Genomic DNA, 24155 nt, shown 5'->3' on the forward strand with positions numbered 1-24155 from the left:
TGCTCCAGGGGGAGGATTGTCTGCCGCTCAGTATAATCAACTGTACGTCGCTCTGGATAAGAGCGTCTGCCAAATGCCGTTAATGTAATGTAACGTAATATGTTTAGTGTAGCGTTTAGAATGAGGCGGGTTGAGTTGGAGTTCTGTCTGTGGTGACCGACTTCCTGCCGCACCTCTTCCTGCAGCTGGTGGAGGTGGCTGCTGGGAAGTTTAACCCCCACGTGCACGTGGAGTACGAGTGGAACCTGCGTCTGGAGGAGATCGACGAGAGCGATGATGACCTGGACGACAAGGTGCGGCTCCGCCCCGTCCGGAACCCCGAAATACCTACAGATCCCCCACAGAGCACAGCTACAGAGCACAGCCCAGATACCCCACAGAGCACAGCTACAGATCCCCCACAGAGCACAGCCCAGATACCCCACAGAGCACAGCTACAGATACCCCACAGAGCACAGCTACAGATACCCCACAGAGCACAGCTACAGAGCACAGCTACAGATACCCCACAGAGCACAGCTACAGATACCCCACAGAGCACAGCTACAGAGCACAGCCCAGATACCCCACAGAGCACAGCTACAGATACCCCACAGAGCACAGCTACAGATACCCCACAGAGCACAGCTACAGATACCCCACAGAGCACAGCCCAGATACCCCACAGAGCACAGCTACAGATACCCCACAGAGCACAGCTACAGAGCACAGCTACAGATACCCCACAGAGCACAGCTACAGATACCCCACAGAGCACAGCTACAGAGCACAGCCCAGATACCCCACAGAGCACAGCTACAGATACCCCACAGAGCACAGCTACAGAGCACAGCTACAGATACCCCACAGAGCACAGCTACAGAGCACAGCTACAGACACCCCACAGAGCACAGCTACAGATACCCCACAGAGCACAGCTACAGATACCCCACAGAGCACAGCTACAGAGCACAGCCCAGATACCCCACAGAGCACAGCTACAGATCCCCCACAGAGCACAGTTACAGAGCACAGCCCAGATACCCCACAGAGCACAGCTACAGATCCCCCACAGAGCACAGCTACAGATACCCCACAGAGCACAGCTACAGAGCACAGCCCAGATACCCCACAGAGCACAGCTACAGATACCCCACAGAGCACAGCTACAGAGCACAGCCCAGATACCCCACAGAGCACAGCTACAGATCCCCCACAGAGCACAGCTACAGAGCACAGCCCAGATCCCCCACAGAGCACAGCTACAGAGCACAGCTACAGATACCCCACAGAGCACAGCTACAGAGCACAGCTACAGATACCCCACAGAGCACAGCTACAGATACCCCACAGAGCACAGCCCAGATACCCCCACAGAGCACAGCCAAAGATCTCCCCACAGGGCTCCATGCTGCAGAACCATAGCTCATGATTGACAGCCGCGCCCCTCCCCCTCCACAGCCCAGCCCCATTAAGAAGGAGCGCTCGCCCCGCCCCCAGAGCTTCTGCCACGCCTCCAGCGTGTCCCCCCAGGACAAGCTGTCCCTGCCGGGATACTCCGCCCACCGCGACAAGCAGCGGCTGTCCTACGGGGCGTTCACCAATCAGACCTACAGCGCGTCCACCGACTCGCCCACGTCCCCCACCGCCGACGCCCCGCCCCTGCCCCCCAGGAACGCCGGGAAAGGTGAGCTTAGCCCTCTGCTCATATTTACACACATACACACACACGCATACTCTCTTACACTCTCTCTCACACACACACACACACACACACACATATTCTCTTACACACACACACACACACACATATTCTCTTACACACACACACACACACACACACACACACACACATATTCTCTTACACACACACACACACACACACACACATATTCTCTCACACACACACACACACACTGATACTGGGGCTGCCTGTGTGGTGTCATGATTCCACGTTGAGAGATAACTCCGTTCCTGTGTGGGTGTGGTCTGGAGACGGTTGTTGTCCAATCAGGGGTATCCTGGGTGGTGGCTTAATGGCTATGTGAGCCCAATGGGGGTGGCTTCTTTGCACCTCTGAGTAAAGAGTATGACTGTGATTAGTGGCTTTGTCCAGCTTCGCGTCTCTTGGTATTGTGCAAAGCCGAACGTACGTAGTTCCTGTTCCGATCTATTGCACTTTTTACCTGTTGGTTCTATTTACTCTGTTTAGTTTCCTGTTTGCTCAGGTTTATTTTTAAACCTCACACAGTTTAGTTCACTTGACAAATTAATAAACAATACAAAATATCACTTTCTGATTCCATTACATTACATTACATTACATTATTGGCATTTAGCAGACGCTCTTATCCAGAGCGACGTACAACAAAGTGCAAAGTTCCATTTCAGTTTTCTATTTACTCTATTTTTAAACCACATACACACACACACACACACACACACACACACACACACACACCCTCTCTCACACTCTCTCACGCACACACACACACACGCGCACACACACACACACACACACACACACACACGCTATCACACACACATACACACACACACACACACCCTCTCTCACACTCTCTCACTCTCTCACACACACACACACACACACGCACACACACTCACACACACACACGCTATCACACACACATATACACACACACACACACACACACATTAGCTGTAGTCTTTGCCGTTTCCCCAGGCTAAAGGTTCCCGCTGCTGTTGCGCAACGGCAGAGCGCTCTCTCTGGGCGGAACACGCCCCGCTGAGGAATGCGTTGTGTCAGGGAGAGCAGGAGGAAGGTGCAGTAATGACTGCTTACATAAGGACAGAGCGGAATGAGTGACTGCAGGGGAGGGAAAGTGAGAGAGAGAGAGAGAGGGAGAGTGAGAGAGAGAGGGAGAGAGAGAGGGAAAGTGAGAGAGAGAGGGAGAGTGAGAGAGAGACGGAGTGAGAGAGGGGGAGAGAGAGGGAAAGTGAGAGAGAGGGAGAGTGAGAGAGAGACGGAGTGAGAGAGGGGGAGAGAGAGAGGGAAAGTGAGAGAGAGGGGGAGAGTGAGAGAGAGACGGAGTGAGAGAGGGGGAGAGAGAGGGGGAGTGAGAGAGGGGGAGAGAGAGGAAGAGGGTGAGAGAAAGTGAGAGAGTGAGAGAGAGAGAGAGGAAGAAGAAGAGGGAAAGTAAGAGCGAGAGAGAGAGTGAGGGAAAGAGAGAGAGAGGAAGAAGAAGAGGGAAAGTAAGAGAGAGAGAGTGAGGGAAAGAGAGAGAGAGAGAGACAGGAAGAAGAAGAGGGAAAGTGAGAGAGAGAGAGAGAGAGTGAGGGAAAGAGAGAGAGAGAGAGGAAGAAGAAGAGGGAAAGTGAGAGACAGAGAGAGAGAGAGTGAGGGAAAGAGAGAGAGAGAGAGAGAGAGAGAGAGAGAGGAAGAAGAAGAGGGAAAGTAAGAGAGAGAGAGAGTGAGGGAAAGAGAGAGAGAGAGAGAGAGAGAGAGGAAGAAGAAGAGGGAAAGTAAGAGAGAGAGAGTGAAGGAAAGAGAGAGAGAGAGAGAGAGAGAGAGAGAGAGAGAGGGCTGTTGGGAGCTCTGCGTTAGAGGACACGCTTCGCCGCGCGGGGTAAGATAACCCCACCCTGCCTGATTGCACACCTCCGTGACGGCAGGTCTGGTGTTATAGCTCAGCCCTGCACCTGCTCAGACTGCGCTGTTCTGCTCAGACTGCGCTGTTCTGCTCAGACTGCGCTGTTCTGCTCAGACTGCGCTGTTCTGCTCAGACTGCGCTGTTCTGCTCAGACTGCGCTGTTCTGCTCAGACTGCGCTGTTCTGCTCAAGCTGAGGCTGACTGGAGTCTGCTCAGAAGACCAGGGCACTGGCACAATTTCACACCACCCACAAAAACATGGTATTTCTGAAACATTATTCTTATCTGATTGAGAAGGAAGCCAAACATTTCTGTAGCATTGAGGTCATAAATTGACCTTTAGGACAGAGGGGGGAAAAAAAACTTTTGCTTTTGAATTTCATGCGGTGCACCCCAACCAAACCCTTTTCCTGCGTTTACACTGTGTAGGCGTCATATACTGCATGTTTTAGAGCAGGGGTCACCAACCTTTTTGAAACTGAGAGCTACTTCATGGGTACTGAGTCATACTAAGGGCTATCAGTTTGTTTTGTCACGCGCACAATACTGACCTTTGAACTAGAGTAGGTCAGAGTTCACCTAAACTTATCTAAACTTCATGTATAATAAACATATTTTTAAATCTATATAAATGCAAGTGTGATTAAAAAAAATAGCAACAGAATAACATTAAATTTTAGATGCGGCTCACTAGTGAGTTGTGCTATTTTTAGAGCAGGCCTGCGGGCGACTCATGTGGTCCTTGGGGGCGACCTGGTGCCCGCAGGCACCGTGTTGGTGACCCCTGTTTTAGAGGCTCTCTCTCTCTCTCTCCCTCCCTCGCTATCCCTCTCTCCCTCTCTCTCCCTCTTTCTCCCTCCATTTCTCTCTCTCTCCCCTCTCTCCCTCTCTCCCTCACTCTCCTTCCATTTCTCTCTCTCCCCCTCTCTCTCCCTCTCTCTTTCTCTCCCTCTCACCCTCCCTCTCCCTCTCTCCCTCTCTCCCTCTCTCTCTCTCTCTCTCTCTCCCTCTCTCCCTCTCTCCCTCACAGTGCCGGTTCTGGCTTTCCCTGGTTCTCCGACGTCACACTACGCCTCTTTCTCTGGCGCCCGGCCGTGCATCAGCAGTGACTATCACTTACTTTATATTCTTCATATCCCTTCCCATCATGCCGTTCACCTCCGCCTCCATCTCAACCCCTCCCCCCCCCAGTGGACGTGGAGTCGACCCTTTCTCTCCCGGCTGAGCTCCCCGTTATCTGTCTGCTAACTCCGGCTGCTACACCTCCCAGGAAATCCTTTCTAATACTGTTTTGGTTTGACGTTCTCAGAATTCTCCCTGTGAACGCGGGCAGGCCCCCGGAGCCTGACGTTGAAACTCGTTCAGCTGCTCACTGTGTCCTACTTGCACACTCTTGGTCTATGGTGTGAATATCGCCACGTGTCATTTCCTGTGAAATGTACTCAACTTCCTCCTGTGCTCCCCACCCCCCTCTGCCTGCTCTTTGTACATAGTCTCGTGTACAGACTGCAGAGCGCTCATATTCTTGCAGCGAGGCTGAAGCAACATTAGCAACCATATTATCCAAATATGGTTCAGGCAGACTTTGATACGCCCACAAGAAAGACGCAGCTCTGTTTCTATGGAAACATCCAGTTGGGCACCGGTAGGTGTACAGTAAACCCTATTCTACTAACCCTGGCTTGCATGTCAGTTGGGATGGAAGATGGTTGGAGAGTTGCTGAGTAACGCACCCTACAGACACCAGTCCACGTTTTCATTGGCATCCTGCTTTTTGGCATCAGTGTGCTGGATATTGTATGGCAGGGACCCCGACGCTGTTCTGGAGATCCACAGGGTCGGCTGGCTTTCATTGTGACCCATCACACTTAACTGGCCAATTAAAGCGGTCCATTACACAGTTAATGCAGCTCACCTAATTTCTTGGCCTGCACTTGTTTCGGAAAAGCAGACCCCGTGGCTCTCTAGGGACAGGGTTGGTTTCAGTATTGACGTTCAAGGAGCGTTTTACTGAGAGTTAAGGAGGCTCAGGATCTCTCTGCTTAAAGGCTGTGTTTTTATGCTGTATTTAAGTTTCACCCATCGCCTCTCCCACGTCCTGTACCGGTTTTAATGTGTGAACACGTGCAATTTTCTGTTGCTGTTTTTGTCCGTTTTGTCGATGTCTGAAAGGAGCAGAGGCTGGGCCTGCAGATGAGCCACTCCCCCTTAATCCTAACCACCCACCCCCCCCCCTCCTCCTCCTCCTCCTGCTCCTCCTCCTAACCCCGGGCCCTTATCCCCGCCCCCCCTCCAGGGTTGCCTGTCCAATCACAGCCTGTGTTGTGTCTGTCACTCTTCTAGCTCCCTCCTCCTCCTCCTCCTCCTAACCCCGGGCCCTTATCCCCGCCCCCCCTCCAGGGTTGCCTGTCCAATCACAGCCTGTGTTGTGTCTGTCACTCTTCTAGCTCCCTCCTCCTCCTCCGGCCCCCCCTCCTCCCTGCCCCTGGGCTCCCAGACCCCCGGGGGGAGCTCCACCCTGTCCAAGAAGAGGCCGCCGCCCCCTCCCCCCGGGCACAAACGCACCCTGTCCGACCCGCCCAGCCCGCTGCCTCACGGTCCGCAGGGCAGAGGCGGGATCCCCTGGGGTGAGAGAAACGCACCGTTTTAAAGAGCCGAAACAAAATGTCAGCCAGGAAACAGGAAGTCAAGGGTGCTCGTTCAGGCGCACTGGCTTCATTTAGACGCTGTGGAAAAGAGGATGTTTTTTTTTTTTGTCTGAAAATGCTCTGGGCTGTACAACCAATAAGCAGAGGATAACTTTGTTTTTGAAATTCAAGTTGGGCATTCGATTCCTGTGGGTGCTTTCAGGATGAGTGTTTTTTTTTTCCAAACACGCCAAAAAAAACCCCCGCTTTTTGTGGTTCTTTCACAATCTGAGCTGTCCTCTGTATGTTGGTTGTATTTTTACAAATGGAAAACACACAAATTGATGATTAAGATGATTGCTACACCCTGTTTCCGTGGCGATGAGGCGGGTGACTCGTAGGACAGTGTCATAGGTGGGCTCCCCTCTCACAGGAAACCCCCACGATAGGACCCCCTCTCCCTCTTTCAGAATGTCCTTTTGTCATTTTTGTTGTCCTCTGTGATCTTGTATTTTTAGTATTTTCCTCTACACGGTGGAAATGTTTGGTGTTAATTCAGTTTACGGAACACTGAACATTTTACAGTGTACATCTGTATTTAGGTTTTATGATGTTTTTTTCCAGTTAAACTGGTCCATAAAACAGAGCTTCGGAATGAATATAGTGCCCCTGTCTGGCTAGCCTTAGTTTCTTAATGTGTAGTCAGTTTCTGTAGAAGACACTGAAGTTGCCATTCACTAAGCACATCCCAAGTTGATTGAGTCGAGGGAAGGATACACTTTTCTGGGTGGCTCAGTACAGTTTGACGCTTGACACACTGAACATGGATAGAAAGCCGTTTATACATTTGCTTGTTTATTGATGGTTTGCTCCTCAATGTACACGTGTATGTGTAGAAGCAGGTGCAGGAGTTGAGAGAAGACCACCAAGATTGTCCCAATGACACATACGACTCTGCCATGATAGGAGTTTTATTAGCAAGCAAACCACGTACAGTCAAAACATCACGGCAGGTCTGCCCGATCCTGTTCCTAGAGATCTACCCCTCCTGTAGGTTTTCATTTCTACTCTACTCTTCACAAGCCTGATTCTACTCATTAGCAGCTCAACAAGATCTCTAGCTATTGAAGGAAGACTGCTTTGTTAGGGTTGGAGTGAAAACCCTGCAGGACATTAGATCTCCAGGAACAGGATTGGGCATTGCGGTCTCATAGTATTGGTGTATCATTGCGCCCGCATTGTGAGAGTGTGGCACGTTTTTGTCGCATCTGTGCCTCGAGACCCCCGTGACCTCACTGCCTTTCTCTTATTGGCTCCCTCAAGATTTCCCGCCATTGGCTGGTAAGCGAGAGCCAAACCTTCAGCAGAGCTAACAGGCGCTCAGCCTACCCTCTCTGTCCTTCAGACCCTCACCTATCAGTGTCCAACACCCGCATGTACCGTACCGTAATGTGATGTGGGAAGTTCCCAAATCGTGTGCTGTGTATCAGTCCATTTGTATAAGCGGCCTGGCTTTTTACCCTTTTACCTGTGATGGTAACTGACCCTCCCGAGTCTGTCTCCCGTATGCCCCTGGGAATTGTAGTCTCGGGTATTGTAGTCTTTTGATTGTTTGATGCGAGTGTGTTTGAACCCCTGTCGATGTGGCACTTACAGGAAACGACTCCACCCCCCCTCCCGCAAACAGGACATCCCCTGCAAGCAAGTTCGAGGGCATTCCGCAGCTGCAAAGGTACGAAGGCATCCAAAAAAAAAAAAAGTGGAGAAGAAAGAGAGAATTTCTCATTTCTGCCTTTTCTGGGCATTTCATGAATTAACATGCTTCTCCTTTGTAACTTTTTTGCAGTGCTACTTCTAGTAACACAAAATCTACACTTGGTCCAAGGGTTCTTCCCAATCTACCTCAAAAAGGTACATCATCTCTTTGAACACATTGCTGTTCAACATGCACTTCTAAGCATTATAATGGCAATAATCACAAAAGAAACAATAAGTAAATTATTCTAGTAGGTTCTATTACAGTTACATGATTGCACGTCCACACAGTCCATTGGAAAAATCGTATTCTTCAGAAAATGATACAAAATCTCTTGTTTTGACTAAGCTATTTTAGGACAGTGAAGAGGGAGGAAAATGGATAGCGGAAGGTTTGACCGGATCTCTCTGTTTCAGTGGCATTACGGAAAATCGACACCATCCATCTCCCCTCTGTGGACAAGCCGAGCCAGCCTCCCGAGCCCTTCCAGAAGCCTCCGCAGACCGCGGAGACGCCCCAGAAGACCCCCCTGGCAGAGAAGCCCCAACTGAGCGACCTGCCCCCCAAACCCCAGGTCTCCGACCTGCCCCCGAAGCCCCAGCTGTCCGACCTGCCCCCCAAACCTCTGCTGGGGGACCTGCCCCCCAAGCCCCAGCTCAAGGACCTCCCGCCCAAACCGCAGTTCTGCGACACTCCGCCGAAGCCCCCCGCCCCCGCCGCTGCCCCGGGCGCCGCTGCCGAACCCGTCCCCAAGCCCCCGCCCGGCGAGGTGGCGCCCAAACCGCAGCCCCCGTCCGAAGAGCCGGCCTCCGGCCAGCAGGGGGAGCTGTCTCCCAAACAGCCCAGCGACGATGCTAACGGCAGCCCCGCGGGCGCCTCCGAGATGCCCGTCCCCCTGCCCCGGAAGATCAACACGGTGAGTGCCCCCCCTACGGGAGGCAGGGCTCGCCTTAAACCAGGGCCCAACCCTGAACCAGGGCTCACCCTAAACCAGGGCTCACCCTAAACCAGGCCAGAGCCCAACCCCAAACCAGGGCCCAACCCTAAACCAGGCCAGAGCCCAACCCCAAACCAGGGCCCAACCCTAAACCAGGCCAGAGCCCAACCCCAAACCAGGGCCCAACCCTAAACCAGGCCAGAGCCCAACCCCAAACCAGGGCCCAACCCTGAACCAGGGCTCACCCCAAACCAGGGCTCACCCTAAACCAGGCCAGAGCCCAACCCCAAACCAGGGCTCACCCTAAACCAGGCCAGAGCCCAACCCCAAACCAGGGCCCAACCCTAAACCAGGCCAGAGCCCAACCCTAAACCAGGGCTCACTCTAAACCAGGCCAGAGCCCAACCCTAAACCAGGGCTCACCCTAAACCAGGCCAGAGCCCAACCCCAAACCAGGGCCCAACCCTAAACCAGGCCAGAGCCCAACCCTAAACCAGGGCTCACTCTAAACCAGGCCAGAGCCCAACCCTAAACCAGGGCCCAACCCTAAACCAGGCCATAGCCCAACCCCAAACCAGGACCCACCCTAAACCAGAGCCCAACCCTGAACCAGGGCCAAACCCTGTTCATGCAGATCTAGCATCTTCACACCATCCCTAGGTTTTCACTCCAACCCTAATTTGGCACAGCAGATTCTACTGATGAGCAGCTCAATGAGGTCACTAGCTGTTGACTGAGGTGTGCTTTGTTAGGGTTGGATTGAAAACATTCAGGACGGCAGATCTCCAGGAACAGGGCTGGAAAGCCCTGCCTGAAGCTGAAGCTAGTTTTTTCCTTTCCACGAGGGGGCTGCTGGGTGGCTCGCCCTGCTTAAGCCACTGTTGTGGCCCACGGATGAGCCACAATAATTGGTCGTGTTATTGGATTTGCGCGTGCTAAAACGTTTTTGCACATGCTAAAGGTCTTAGTAAATCAGGCCCTCAGTCACATGACCCGAATGACTCGTCTTCCAGGGAAAGACCAAAGCCAGGCGGGTGAAGACCATCTATGACTGTCAGGCGGACAACGACGACGAACTGACCTTTGCGGAGGGCGAGGTCATCATCGTGACCGGAGAGGAGGACCAGGAGTGGTGGGTGAGTACGGCTCCAGGGCAACTCGGCTCCTTGACTACGGTGTCTCTGGGCTCTAGTTCAGGGGTGTCCGGTCCTGATGTGGGTGCAGGATTTTGGTTTAGCCCAGTACTAAGACACCTGCTTTTACCTAAAAGACCATTAGTTATCATTAGGCCCGCACGGAATCCGCGCATGCAGAACTCCGATGAAAACTCTGCGGAATTCCTGCCGAATTCGAACGTTGAAAGTCATAAACAAGTGAATACAACATTGTCCCCTCTTGCAAGTTAGTAAGTAGCTAGCTAGTTACCTAGTGGCTAGTTCATATAAAAAGTGAAAGAAAACAAGCAATTATCATTATTATTATCATTAGGTAATTAGTTGAATCAGGGGGTCATAGTTCTGGGCTAAAACAAAAACCTACACCCACATTGGCTCTTTTTGGTGTCCAAGTTTGGACACCCCTGCTCTGGATAGCTGTGGTGCTTCCTGTCAGGCTGTTGCGGGCCCTTACCGAAAGTCCTCTGTGTGAAATGGGAGGCACGAGACATGCCTTGGCTAAACATGGCAGCTCAATGAGTTTCTGTGACTCTTCTCTGTCTGTTTTCTGCACTTTAGATCGGTCACATCGAGGGGCAGCCGGAGCGGAAGGGGGTCTTCCCCATGTCTTTCGTGCACATCCTATCAGAATGACCCTGGGGGCGGGACCGTGTGAGGCCCCTCCCTCTAGCACAAGCTCCGCCCCGCTCCCGCCTCACACCAGACTGAGGACTCCCACCTCTGTACATAGCTGCTGTCGCAACCACAAAACGAAAAAAACGAAAAACGGTAACTAAGAAGAAGCTCGCCCTGGCTTACCTCGCCACAGATTGCGAAGTACATGCGTATTGTAAATAAACCGCGTTACCCTGCCTTTTCCAGTATTATCATAGCCTCGGAGCCTGGTAAGCCTTACCGGGTTTGCCGTAGCCATCCTTGGAGTTTAGCACTTAACTATACATCTGTTGATGCTGTTACCGTATGTATGTGTATACATATATTTATGTATGTATAAACTTGTTAGTGTGTATATATATATGCTCACGTATGTGTGTACAGACATACATATGTTCCTGTATGTATTTATGTACATATACATGTGTGCACACATGATTCCTTGCCTGCTAAGAGAGGCAGTCTTATTCCAGTTCTGTCCATGTTAGCTCGACTGTTTACCTTCAGACTCATCTCTTTGTGTTCCTGGAATCCTGGGAAACGTGGGCAGAGGCCACTACGTTAGGAGCAGTTTAGTCTATCGGTCCTGCATTCTCTCCCCAAGGGGAGCACTTGACTGGGAAAACAAAGTAAATGTTGTTTTTTTTTAAAATATCAAATCTTCCTACAGAGGCACGTTGAAGGATGAAATATATATTCACGATGTTGATCCTTAATATTTGCTTGTTTAGTATTTTAAAAATTGTGAAGTTAACCTCACATTCCCTGGGGGCGACTGTCCCCGGCGACGGAAGCGGAGTGTCTGTCAAGCGTTAGCAACAGTCTGGGGGCGGGGCTTCACCTACGTGTCACAACTGCGATTCAAAAACCACTACTATCATTCCGCACTGAGAGAGACCGTCTCACCCTGCGTGCCACATCGTCTGTTATACTGCTCTCAAGGGCTGATACAATATACTGGTTGTCGTGTTGCTGCCTCCACTTTACCCTAGACGACAGTGGGGCTGTAACTCCCCAGTGGTGGCAGGTTAACGTGCGATAATGGACCCCCTGGAAGCTACTGGACCATCCACCCCCGCCCCCCCCCCCCATAAGGTGCATGTCCCTCCCCCCTCCACCACTGGAAGCTACCATCTTGGTACAGCCCCCCCCCCCCCAGTGCACCCCCCTGCCACCACTGGAAGCTATCACCTTGGTACAGCCCATGAGTTGAATGGGTGAGCAGCACGGGGAAGTGGCACGTTTGACCCCGCGACCTCTGACACAGACTTGAGTGAAGCACTGACCTCACGGTGCGAGAAACCCTCACCTGGACTCCACAGCAGGACAGTCCCACAGACACACTCCCCACACCCGGGAGGTCCTCATTTTCTCAACTGGTTTCTGGACATTTTAGCCTTTGTAGTATCAGTCCAGTTCCTCTCCATTTTCTTTTTTTCTCCGAGAGGCGTGAGCAGTGACGGACCAAGGTATTAACAAAAAAAAAAAAAAAAAAAAAAAAAAAAGATCCTCAACCGCATCTCAGTAGCTGTGTTTTAATTTCATTGGGCTAGGCCAGTGGGAATTACATTAGATATTAAACTCATTTATGTATTAACAAGAGATAATGTATTACTACGTGAATGCTTCCTGTATTATATTTAATGTTAAATGACCCTGTGATACACTCTTCCATATATGACAAATTGGCAATTATATATAATAATTGCAACTCGGGGTGTTGAACATACAGTAATTTTTTTTATATGTAGGATATGATTTGTCCAGCAGTACATTAACTGCCTGACCTGAAAACATGAGCTCACTATTAAAAAGGATCACATTATTCATTCCTTTTACAAAAGATGCAGTTTACTTGGTGAGTAAATACAGTGTTGTAACGGCGTAACCTCGGCCTACAGGAACAGAACGGTTCATGTCGGGGTTTGGGGTGGGGGTGGGGTGGTGATGAGTGCAATGCTAGTTTAGTGAATATTTATTTCATCCAGAATTTTACGAGGGTCCGAGATGAGATGGGAACGGCATAATCTCTCTTCGTCCGCCCGTTTGTAAACTTCTGTTTTAGAAGACACGTCTCTGTTGACGCGTGTCGCCCTTTCTGTTTTTTTTTTTACATGTTTAACTGTGACGACTGGAGTCCGTTGTAAGCCTGCATATTTTATGACCCGCCCCGTCCTGTATCTCACGCTCCGGTGTCCGTGTTTTAGCTCCGCTGTTTGAATTAGAACACCTCGGAAGGCGCTCCGCCTCCCATTACTCCATTTGATCCATTAATAAAGGTTTTATGTTGTAAAAAGCAGAGTGGCTCGGAGTGTTTCTTGGCACGTTTCGGCTGGTGGTTCACAGATGGTCATCGCAGGCCGTCATTCATGCATAGAACCTTCCGGTAAATTCCGGTATCATTGCTGTCCTTCAGTGCGCACGTACAGTGCCTTCAGAAAGCGTTCACCCCCTTTACCTTTTCACTTTTTGCCCTGTTACACCTTAAAATGTTAATGCTTTTTAATTAGTTTTCCTTTTCAGGAATCGGTTCAACACATTCATGCAAAAAAATTGACATTTCATGTTTACAAACCTATGCACCCACCACTCTCTAGCTCGATGAGCAGTGATCAATAAGGGATAGTGTTCTGAAGGGACTGTTGAATCCTCGGGGCAACTACTGAACAGGGAGGCATTGTCCATGCAGAGATGAGACCTTTAAAGTATGGAATCCCATTTCAAAGTCACTCAGTTCCAGGACTGCTTAGCAGACAGAAGGCTGAATTCATCCGGGGTGATGTGCATACTGAAGGTCACCTTCCTCAAAGCCAGAATAGTGGGCCTTTAATCGCAGTCTACCGCAATCTCCACCCCCCCCCCCCCCCCCCCCCCCCCCCCCCCCCCCACCCCCCCAGACCTGCAATGCCCCCTTTCTGGACTGTACAGGTGTTGGTCACACAAAAACACAATCTTATGACAGGCCATTCAGCCCAGCAATGCTCACCTTTCCCTTCCACAAAAGTGTACCTAATGCTTAGTTTACCTAAAAGATGCTATCTAGCCGTATCAAGCCTGGTCTTGAAAACCCCCAGCGTTGCTGCCTCCATTACATGTCCCGGCAAGCTATTCCACACAGTGACCTCTCTCTGTGTGGGGGGAAAAAAAACAAAAAAATGAACATGAAATGTACAGGACAATAATGTCTTGAAGAGTAGGAACTGTGGGTGTGTTCGAAGTGTTTGTGGAGCAGTCAGGGTTTGTGGAGAGCCAGCACAGCAGACAGGGCTGCAGGATGCCTAGCTGTCAGTATCTGCCTGCAGACCAGAGACACATGGAAGCTTGACTGGCAGGATGAAGCTGGATACAGCTACTGTCAGAACACTGTTTTGCTCCTCCTGGTGCATTCAGTTGGGAAGGTGAGAAGTCCCAACTTACCCTTATTCCAGCTTTCAGCACTATGGCCTCAACCCCCAGTACCATCTCACTGCAAAACCCAAAACAGGGTACACACTCTGAACCCCCTGCACTGCCCATGCTTTACCCCAAAACAAGGTACACACTCTCGCCCCCTGCACTCTTCACCCTGTACCCCAAAACAAGGTACACTCAACCCCCTGCACTCTTCAGACTGTACCCCAAAACAAGGTACACTCAACCCCCTGCACTCTTCAGACTGTACCCCAAAACAAGGTACACTCAACCCCTTGCACTGTCCACACCGTACCCCAAAACAAGATACACTCAACCCCCTGCACTGTCCACGCCATACCCCGAAACCAGGTACAGCCCTACCCACCCTGTATTCTACATTCTCTCACTCAATAGTGAGAGAATGTAGAATACAGAGCTAGAGCTCTTGCCAGCAGACTCAACTAGAGTTCCGACGTCAAAAGATCGGATTCTGCAGGTGTACATGTTCTAATTTTACGATACTCACTACATTGATGGTGCGAATCCAAGATAAAACTATTTAGGTACACACTCGAAAAACGTATGGGCCCGCAAACCTCCAGTAGAGCTCACCCCCGGCCTTCTCCAACTCGACAGGTAGATGACTGTTGGGCGCAGAAAATGAAGGTATGTAAGCATGATTATTTACTACGAAGCACTTGTTTTTGTAAGATTTCACCTATTTTACGCATGGCTAGGAAGCACTGAAATAAATGATGTAGCCTAGATCCGACATAATGACAGACATGCCATTTTAAATTTAAACTTTACGTTTGAATTGTATCGATAAACTATGTGTTTGCGCGAGCTGGCAGCGAACACCCCTTCGTCAGTTGCGCTCATTTGCATTACGTGGTTAAAACCGGCGCCACGGGACTTCGGATAATCCACTCCTTCCTCTATTCGCTGCGAATGAAATCTATTCCTTTTATAGTTAAAGCCTGCCTTTCTCGACGTGCTGTGTCAGAACCTGTGCAGCAAACACTGTGACGCTTTAGTGCTTAACCCGGAAATTACAGACAGCTGTGAAAAGCAGCGAACACATCTTTTATCTTTCATGACAGTGGCAACTAGTACTGTGTGCTCAATTCACAACCTGCTGAGTTTCGACCTTTAAAGGTATGTACCTAGCAATCATATCCATCTCTCTCTTTTCTCTTTGTAATTTCTTTATTATGGTCGCTATTCTCACCATAATAAAATGTTGATACTTTTGTACTACCCTTTTTTTGAAAATGCAAGCGGCAGCTATTCCTCTTACGTGTCCTCAAGGTATGATTTCATAATAACTGCTTCGAGTACCAAGATGAAACCTGTTCATGAAACCAAGCAACAGATTACTATTACACTTGATGTCTCCGCTTTTAGAGAACACCTGTAAAACATTTCACATGAGGATATTTTCTCTTGCATTTCTGATTTTAAGTTCACTGCACGACCTGTAACCTGTAATGTAATCAATGAACCTTGTATTGCCGAGTTTCGTTCGTTTTTAATGGCAAATTATGGCTATTTAGCAGGATTTCAGGTTGATGTCTGTAGCCTACATTGTTGGGATTGTGAGGTCGACCTCATAGCGCGTGGGGAGCACAGACTACTGTACAGACTTCCTCTTTGTCAAGGCACGCCTGGTTTTCATACAAAACATGCCATTTCCTCTTTTCGTTGATACAAATGGTTTATTGTATTGCTTTAAAGGCCGTCGTTTCTGTAACATCGTCTGTCAATGGCACTTATTAGCAATAAATTCGTCTACAGTTTACATGCAGTAGTATTTGAATCTGTGAACGGGAGAGAATGGTGTCACAAGCATGTGAAATCAGTAAAGCGTAAGGATAAAGGTTAAGTTGGCCGACGATAGGCAATGAAAATATGCATCGCACAGACGGTGATTCAGTGTCAAAGCCTTCAAGTTGTATCTGATTACATTATGTCTGATAATTGCCCTGTGTGACTAGGCTACCATCGCTACTGCACACAGTCTTTATTGGGCTAGTCTACAGTTTTAATGAAACGTTTGTACATCTTGCCTGTATTAACACAAAAGCACTACACAAACATAAATAATAAATAAAAAAAATATTAATATTTGACACTGACGGGGGGTTTCCAATGAGGATTTGGAGAACGAGAGAACGAGAACCGAAAGCAATATAAAATAGCGGTTGCTTAGATTGAGAAGTTGCTGTGTCATGTGCAAGCCATCTAATGGGTTCCATTCTTTATGTACTGTATACTGTGTGCATCAGTTTCATTGCTGAGCTGCTTCTTCTCTTTTTTTTTGGCTATATATTGCGCTGATGAGTGTGCTCATTGCTGAACGGCATTACGCCAGTCAGAAACTGAAGCAAAAGGCAAAGTCACTTTCTCAAGTTCAGGAACTGTGAAATGACACTAATCCAGGCTGCCGTTCTTTTAACCATTTGATGAGCAGGTTTTAAATTTTATTTTATTTATTTTATTTTTTTGTGTGTGTTCTGGAACGCCATTGCTTTCAATTACCAGTAGTAATTAAAAATTTCGTTACACTCAGACTAATCGCATCCCTTAAAGGGATACCGTGGCTGTAAGCGTTGGATCTGAGGTCGGATGCAGTGCATGCTGTAAACACCGTGATCTTAAAGTGGGAAAGTTCACACTGCAGTTGGCCTGTTCAGGAAGCCGTGCATCTTACGGAAGACAGAGCTGACCAGAGTTGTGTTGAACTTGCTGGAGAACTGATATTTGATTGGCTGTACACCGATGGCAGTTATAATAATGTTACAAATAATAATATTATGAATAATAATATTCAAATCATCCATCCATCCATCCATCCATCCATCCATCCATCCATTATCTTAACCCGCTTATCCTGAACAGGGTCGCAGGGGGGCTGGAGCCTATCCCAGCATACATTGGGCGAAAGGCAGGAACACACCCTGGGCAGGTCGCCAGTCCATTGCAGGGCACACACACCACTCACTCATACCTACAGGCAATTTAGACTCTCCAATCAGCCTAACCTGCATGTCTTTTGAACTCCGGAGTACCCGGAGGAAACCCACACGAACACAGAGAGGCCCTGGGCCGACGGGGATTCGAACCCAGGACCTCCTTGCTGTGAGGCGGCAGTGCTGCCCACTGCACCATTCGTGCTGCCAGATCTTCAATTCATGTATAAGCTATATGTGGTTATGTGCTAATATTGTGCTTTAGGTTGCAGTAGGTTGAATGAATTTTGTTGCAGTGACTGGCGGGCATCCTCCAAGCTTTTTCACTTTCATTTTTATCTCCGCAGCCTCTTAAATATCTGTTTTAAAAAGCTTCCGTTGAGTCATTCCTCTACCCGTTTTCTTTTCTCTGGCTTCATGTCCCTACCACAAAAAACGACTAAAAGAGATACAGCTCTAGAAACAAATGAGTAAAACTCAGTAATATGCTTACAAATGAGTGCAAATATGTTTAAGTGGAAAAGCAAATCATGCCCAAGAGATGGATTGATATGAACCCCTTCCTGCAGTAGTACTATAGCCTTGCTCACTTTTCAGGCACTGGTTGCGTGGCTGCAGTGCATTGCAGCTGCATACGCGTTGTGTTCTCTTTGAATCACGGGAGATTTGTTGCCTGGCGCCCTGTTGAATGCAGATTTATGCACACAAAGATGGCTGCCCTTCAGAGAATGCAACTGAAAATGTTTCTGACAGAAAAGCTGTTCTGTTTCTGAAACCGCAGTGAAACTCCCTTCACACCATTACAAAACTCAACCTTTATCATAACAGCATTATCCGACACCCTACCTACTAAAATAGCACCTAGCATGAGTGACCTCATGACTCTTATCACCCAGCAGGTCAGTGGGGTGGGCTGCAGATGATTCAGACATTTAAGTCTTGCATGCACAACATTTTTTGGTTGAATCAATTCTGTATTCATCTGAATGAATGAATGAATGAATGAATGAATTCATGAAAATTTGTCATGACATCACGGCCTGTCTCTATTTAAAATAATTACAAATTAGACCGGGCATAGTATGTTAGACTTTACTCTTTGTATGTGCTTCCCACTGACTTTGCTGATTTCCATACATTTCTGAGAAGACATGGCACCATTAAAGTACAGTTTCAAAGGCACTTTTGCTTCACCTGAAGTGTATCTTCTAGATGTAGACCACAAACTCTCTAAGTCCCCTATACCAGCCATTGTAAAGCCTGAACCTCATGTAAATATATAAAATGTCCTTCCTTGGACACCAAAAGTATTGGGCCAATTGGAAAAATACACTATAATAATATGAAAAATCCCTGAAGGTGAACTGTCCCTTTAAGAGGTCATTGGTTTGTTGTTATTATTATTATTATTATTATTATTATTATTATTATTATTATTTTATTATTAACATCATAAGAAAAAACATCTAAGAGATTTCATGCAATCATTACAGGAAATGCATTCAGCCTCTGTACATTAAAATTTTAAGCCAGTTTGATCCTCATATCGTGCAGAAATCACAGCACTCGGATTATAACTGAACTCATCATTATATCTTAATACTGCGCTGCGGTGGTAATTAAGAGCTTAAAGTAGGCCTGGATCTTTGTCATTGCTGCATCCATTTTGAGGGGTCAGTTTAGTGTGGTGTGCGGTGAAGAGCAGAGCGATGAGAAGTGCAATGATGGGATTCTTAGCTGCGGAAGAGTTTCACATAATTTCCAAAAGGTTCTCTCCCCATAGCTGTGGCTGCGATATTGATTTCAGGGCAGATTGTACTGGGAGAGATCGGCACATAGAGTGCCCAGAACAGAGGAAATTACCTCAGCAGAACGAGTGTCTAAGTGTGTGTATGAGAAATGATGCAGAGTAAGCGCATGCTTCTCCCTCTACACACACACACACACACACACACACACTCACACACATACACACATACACACACACACACACTCACACACATACACACACACACACACTCACACACTCACACACATACATACACACACACACACACACACACACACACACACACACACACACACACATCATACATACTCTCCCACTCCAACACACAGTAACGTTGTTAAGTTATTGATTATGTAGGGAAGTCTTTTTTGCAAAGATGTGCCTTTATTTCCAGTGGTCCAGGGAAAATAAAAATGGACAGTTGCACAATCGGTCAGTTACCAACGATGGATAGCCGGGTATCCACGTGCTGTCCTGCTTCTGGAGTTCCACCCTCCCCGAAAAAAAGACTTGCTCGTCCCCCCCCTGACGTGCGCCTCCACAACCACTATGCTCTTTAAATGCAGGCTTGCCCTGAGCTCCCTGTCTCTGGTCCTGATTTGACCTCCTGTTGGAGTTGTCTGAGAAGCGTCTTCATCAGGTTTGAGATGGTGCGGCATTTTTCCTTGAACCGATAAAGAAGAGACGCGGTGCGTTTAAACTCCTGTACGATCCACGCTGTGTCCCAGATTGCACTGCTCCTATGGGACCAAGCCTTTCATCTTGCATGCGTAGTAATGGAGAATACTAACTTTGTTGTCTTGGCCCTTTGCTCCCTGGGGGAGAGAGGGTAGCCCATGCAGCTCTGTAAAGTTGTTCTGGCCAGTGAGCTAGAATTGGCTTTGACTGTGGGGCAGATGAGATCTACCTGCAGTTCTCTCAGCAGGTGGTACTAAGGTGATCTTCTGCACTCTTTTCACCAAAATTGTATCATTTTGAAATGTCCAAACATCACTGTACCCTATTTCCTTTGCTGTGACATCCTAGATCGTTTATCGACCTGCATCAGTAAAGATGGTGAAACTTACTGTGCAGTTGCTACACAGTGTTTATCTATGATTGGAGTTTGATGTGGACCTGTTTTCTGTTCTCGAAATACCAAGTGCTCAAGGCTATTGTGGACTTTAAGATTCAAAACCTTTCTAAAAAAGCATACAAACCGCAAAATTATCGTTTTTGACATGGGGAGAGTAGTCTGAAAAAAACCCAATTTGAAGTTGGAAAAGCTGAGATCTTATACTACAGCAATTGAATAATCTTAAAAGTAAACTGTTGATACAACAATGTAAGTTAAAAAGAACACGGTAAATGGAAGCACGATCTAATATGAAGTGTACTACATCAAGTATTTAATTTAAAATATTGATTTGAGTGACAGGAATGTGTGCTGAGCGAAAAGTGTCCGGACTACAGTGCGCAGGCGGAGACTGAGCTGCGGGCAGCGATGTTAAAGGCAGCAAGCCTGCTTTCTCCCGCACCTCGTTTCGCCAAACTTCTTTGAAGAAACGAGCTCTTAATAATATTAATCCCCATTGCTGTCCGACAGAAAATTAAACGAGGTATTTTGAAATATCTGCGGCTGGGTGGTTTACAGATTCCTGGCCCGTCCGTTCTCTTTTCAGCAGGTAAGGGCTTGAATAGCTACTTTGACTTCATGTGCTCTTAAAGGCATTCTTTATTGTAATTGAGAACTCTGTAGCTGGGGGATGTGCGCGATTTCATGGATAGTCTACCAAAAGATTGCACTTCTTAGGACTGTTGTTCTTGCTTATGCTGCTCTACATGCGTGTTTTGCTGTGTATGCATTTGATGCTTTTCACTTTAACGTATGCACTTGTAATTCGCTTCGGATTAAACGCGTCTGCTAAATGAGTCAAATGTTCCGTATTGAGTTCCTAGACGCATGTATATACCTCGCAACTTAGTTGCAGGCACTAGGTGCACATTTACGGAACCTAACAGCAAAGGCATACTAAGCCTACAATGCGTATTCTGGTTTATAAACGCGTGCCTATAGTCTATTGCCATGTTATTATTTATCATTGGTGTTTAACCAAGTTACTATTGTTTCCACAAGTTGAACTTGCGATGTTGCGACATGTTACAACAAGACATGTCATCCGCTTTGATGGTTTGTTGAGTGGATTTTGCTATGGGCGCAATTCAGCATGGCTAAAATTGATATCAAAGCATGTGTGATTAACAATATGTAGTGAACTAGTCTGGGATTGAGGTTGGTTACTTCCTTTTTTAATTTCATTTTCATTTCATTTTAATTTTAATTTGCTGCGTATTTCACACTTTGCAGTATTTATTCTTAGACAATGGAATATGCGGTGTGCACTCATTGCTGAGAATTTGTATCTATAGAATAACCACAACACATAGGCTATACATAGAGGTTTTGCACCAATGGCTAAATGGATTCCAGTACTGCATGCACCAAGCTTTGCTTCACGGACACTGTTGTTTCTCCCAGCCATTACGTGTAGTGTTGTAATGTCCCCCATTGAGAAATGCTGGATGAAAGCTGGATGTTGCCTGATGGCCAATCACAATGTGTTTTCATCATACCAGAATCTACTCTCATTCACAGTATCTTGCACCAGCATATAGGGTCAGACTGTATTTTTCAACGCTACAGTCAGTATCCAGATTTTAAAGGTGACGGCAGCATTGTAGAAAGCTAGGCTCTGATCCATATAAACATTGAACAGGTACGCAGACCTCTGGTTGCCACTACTGGCTAAAGACATAACAATGTATAATAATGGATCAAATCATATTTTGTGCAGTGCTGGTTGGAATATAAGCTCTCTGGTGTTACTGGGAGCTCAGTCCCTGGCGGACAGGCAGCTGGGTTATTGCAGCTGAACACAACGTGCCCTCAGGACAGAGTTACTCCACGACTGGGAGACTGAAAAGGGGGCGGGACCTCATCCTTCTCCAATGAGGTCACCTGTTGTTGCTTTATTTCGCTGTCGTTGCTATGGCGATTCCTGCACTGTTGGTGCCGTATTTGAAAAAAGCACGTTTTCTGTTGTAATGCAGCAGTAGCCAGTTTGACAGCAGTGCTGAGGGTGTTAACAGAATGTGTCATATTAGTCTCTATCTTTCCTCACACTGCTTATATCAGTGTGCTGCACAGTTGCTCTGTTGGGTGGCTGGGTCTGAGCATGCTTAGTGCGTTGCTGATTCTGAGCATGCTCAGTGCGTTGCTGGGTCTGAGCATGCTCAGTGCACTGATGTGTCTGAGCATGCTCAGTGCGTTGCTGATTCTGAGCATGCTCAGTGCGCTGATGTGTCTGAGCATGCTCAGTGCGTTGCTGGGTCTGAGCATGCTCAGTGCGCCGATGGGTCTGAGCATGCTCAGTGCGTTGCTGGGTCTGAGCATGCTCAGTGCGTTGCTGGGTCTGAGCATGCTCAGTGCGCCGATGGGTCTGAGCATGCTCAGTGCGCTGCTAGTAGCAACACTGCTGCTCAGACATGCTGAAACCCGGCCAGCAGCAGAAGGAATGCTCTAGCAGAGCGTGCTGGCCCTCTGTGGCACATCAGAGAGCGAGGGGATCTGACATGTTGGAACTCCTCGTCACACGCTTCTGTAGTACCGTTAAGAAAACAAAGCAGAGAAACGTGTCAATTTGCTGCGTATTTCATCTGCGTAAATCATCATTCGCTGTCCTGTCATGCATGGTATGAACCGGTCTGTGTGAATATTTGGGTTTACTGTCTGTTGCGGTTTTTTTTTTGCATTACCCCCCTGGCATTTTGGAGAAGTTCTCCATATCTTTGAAAACGCTGGTTAACGCTCTCGTTAGAACAATAAATAGCCACATTCTTGTAGCTAACAGTACCTGTGAGTGGACTCATCTAGACTGAGCGGATCTGCAGCTCTCAGTTGTTTTGACCCGAGTGTAACAGCCCCTGTTCTGCGAGCATTCTTTCGGACCAGAGTAATTGCCCTGTTTATGGGATAGGCTGCCTCCATAAAGCCCCTAACCGTCCTGTGCATGGGGCATTTCGGTGTGGGGCTCCGCTTCCAGTGAATCAGACGGGTTTGGGAACGGCGAAGGCTCCCCCAGCGCATTACGCCGCCCGTCTGACAGATCACTCCCCTTTCCCGCTCTGCCTGGCTCTCCTTCCTCACAGACCCACCAGCCCCCGCTCACAGGTGTGCAGTCAAAATGGACCTCAGTCCCCAATACCAGGCCCTGCAGTGTGATTGGCTGGTTTACAGTGAACATGACCGGACTAATTGGGACAGCCAAAGTAAACAGAGATTTGAATTAGTACTGGAGACGTGGCTACCCATATGGCCCTTCTCTGTCTGAAGTAAATATATAAGCATACCACAGAGCAGACTAATATTTAGATGGATCATAAGGAAGGGGAGTAGGATGTTGTTGTTGATATAAGATGCGGCAAAACTGCAATGTTACATTTTGAAAAGTTGCTGAAGTATGATGATTTCTTTCTAGATGTAGGCTGCCTCCACCTGATAACCTGGTGCGACCTTGTGGGTCCATCCTCATGTGGCCTCAAAGTGCCAAAAAGTCACGTTTGAAAAATATGTGCTCTGCGACAAAGGGTGATTTTTCACACAGGTGCTGCACGTTAAAGGCTGATTTTCCACATTGCTCCTGCATGTTAAAGGCTGATTTTCCACAGGTGCTGCACATTAAAGGCTGATTTTCCACATAGGTACTGCATGTTAAAGGCTGATTTTCCACATAGGTACTGCATGTTAAAGGCTGAATTTCCACATTGCTCCTGCATGTTAAAGGCTGATTTTCCACATTGCTCCTGCAGGTTAAAGGCTGATTTTCCACATAGCTCCTGCATGTTAAAGGCTGATTTTCCACATTGCTCCTGCATGTTAAAGGCTGATTTCCCACATTGCTCCTGCATGTTAAAGGCTGATTTTCTGCATAGGTACTGCATGTTAAAGGCTGATTTTCCACATGGTTACTGCATGTTAAAGGCTGATTTTCCACATGGTTACTGCATGTTAAAGGCTGATTTTCCACATCGCTCCTGCATGTTAAAGGCTGATTTTCCACATGGTTACTGCATGTTAAAGGCTGATTTTCCACATGGTTACTGCATGTTAAAGGCTGATTTTCCACATTGCTCCTGCATGTTAAAGGCTGATTTTCCACAGGTGCTGCACGTTAAAGGCTGATTTTCCACAGGTGCTGCACG

At 47.9% G+C, this 24155-nt stretch overlaps 2 protein-coding genes across 4 annotated transcripts in view; both read left to right on the forward strand.

The window, feature by feature from the left end:
• asap1a (ArfGAP with SH3 domain, ankyrin repeat and PH domain 1a) overlaps positions 1-13059 on the forward strand; it is a 110913-nt gene extending 97854 nt beyond the window's left edge. Inside the window, exons 23-31 of one of the 2 annotated variants that reach the window (XM_061255916.1) lie at positions 186-293; positions 1441-1666; positions 4642-4716; positions 6059-6238; positions 7895-7970; positions 8085-8149; positions 8411-8910; positions 9945-10067; positions 10665-13059. In XM_061255916.1, the coding sequence (XP_061111900.1) occupies positions 186-293; positions 1441-1666; positions 4642-4716; positions 6059-6238; positions 7895-7970; positions 8085-8149; positions 8411-8910; positions 9945-10067; positions 10665-10739 (1428 nt within the window). In that variant the 3' untranslated portion in view covers positions 10740-13059. The remainder of the gene's footprint in view (positions 1-185; positions 294-1440; positions 1667-4641; positions 4717-6058; positions 6239-7894; positions 7971-8084; positions 8150-8410; positions 8911-9944; positions 10068-10664) is intronic. The other variant, XM_061255917.1, reaches the window with a different exon arrangement.
• Positions 13060-15157: 2098 nt separating this feature from the next.
• Positions 15158-24155, forward strand: part of LOC133137592 (CYFIP-related Rac1 interactor B-like) — a 57726-nt gene continuing 48728 nt past the window's right edge. The window contains exon 1 of one of the 2 annotated variants that reach the window (XM_061255935.1): positions 15158-15311. The gene's annotated coding sequence lies outside the window, so the exon portion shown is untranslated. The remainder of the gene's footprint in view (positions 15312-24155) is intronic. The other variant, XM_061255937.1, reaches the window with a different exon arrangement.

Source organism: Conger conger, chromosome 9 (genome assembly GCF_963514075.1).
Source record: "Conger conger chromosome 9, fConCon1.1, whole genome shotgun sequence".
Taxonomy (NCBI): domain Eukaryota; kingdom Metazoa; phylum Chordata; class Actinopteri; order Anguilliformes; family Congridae; genus Conger; species Conger conger.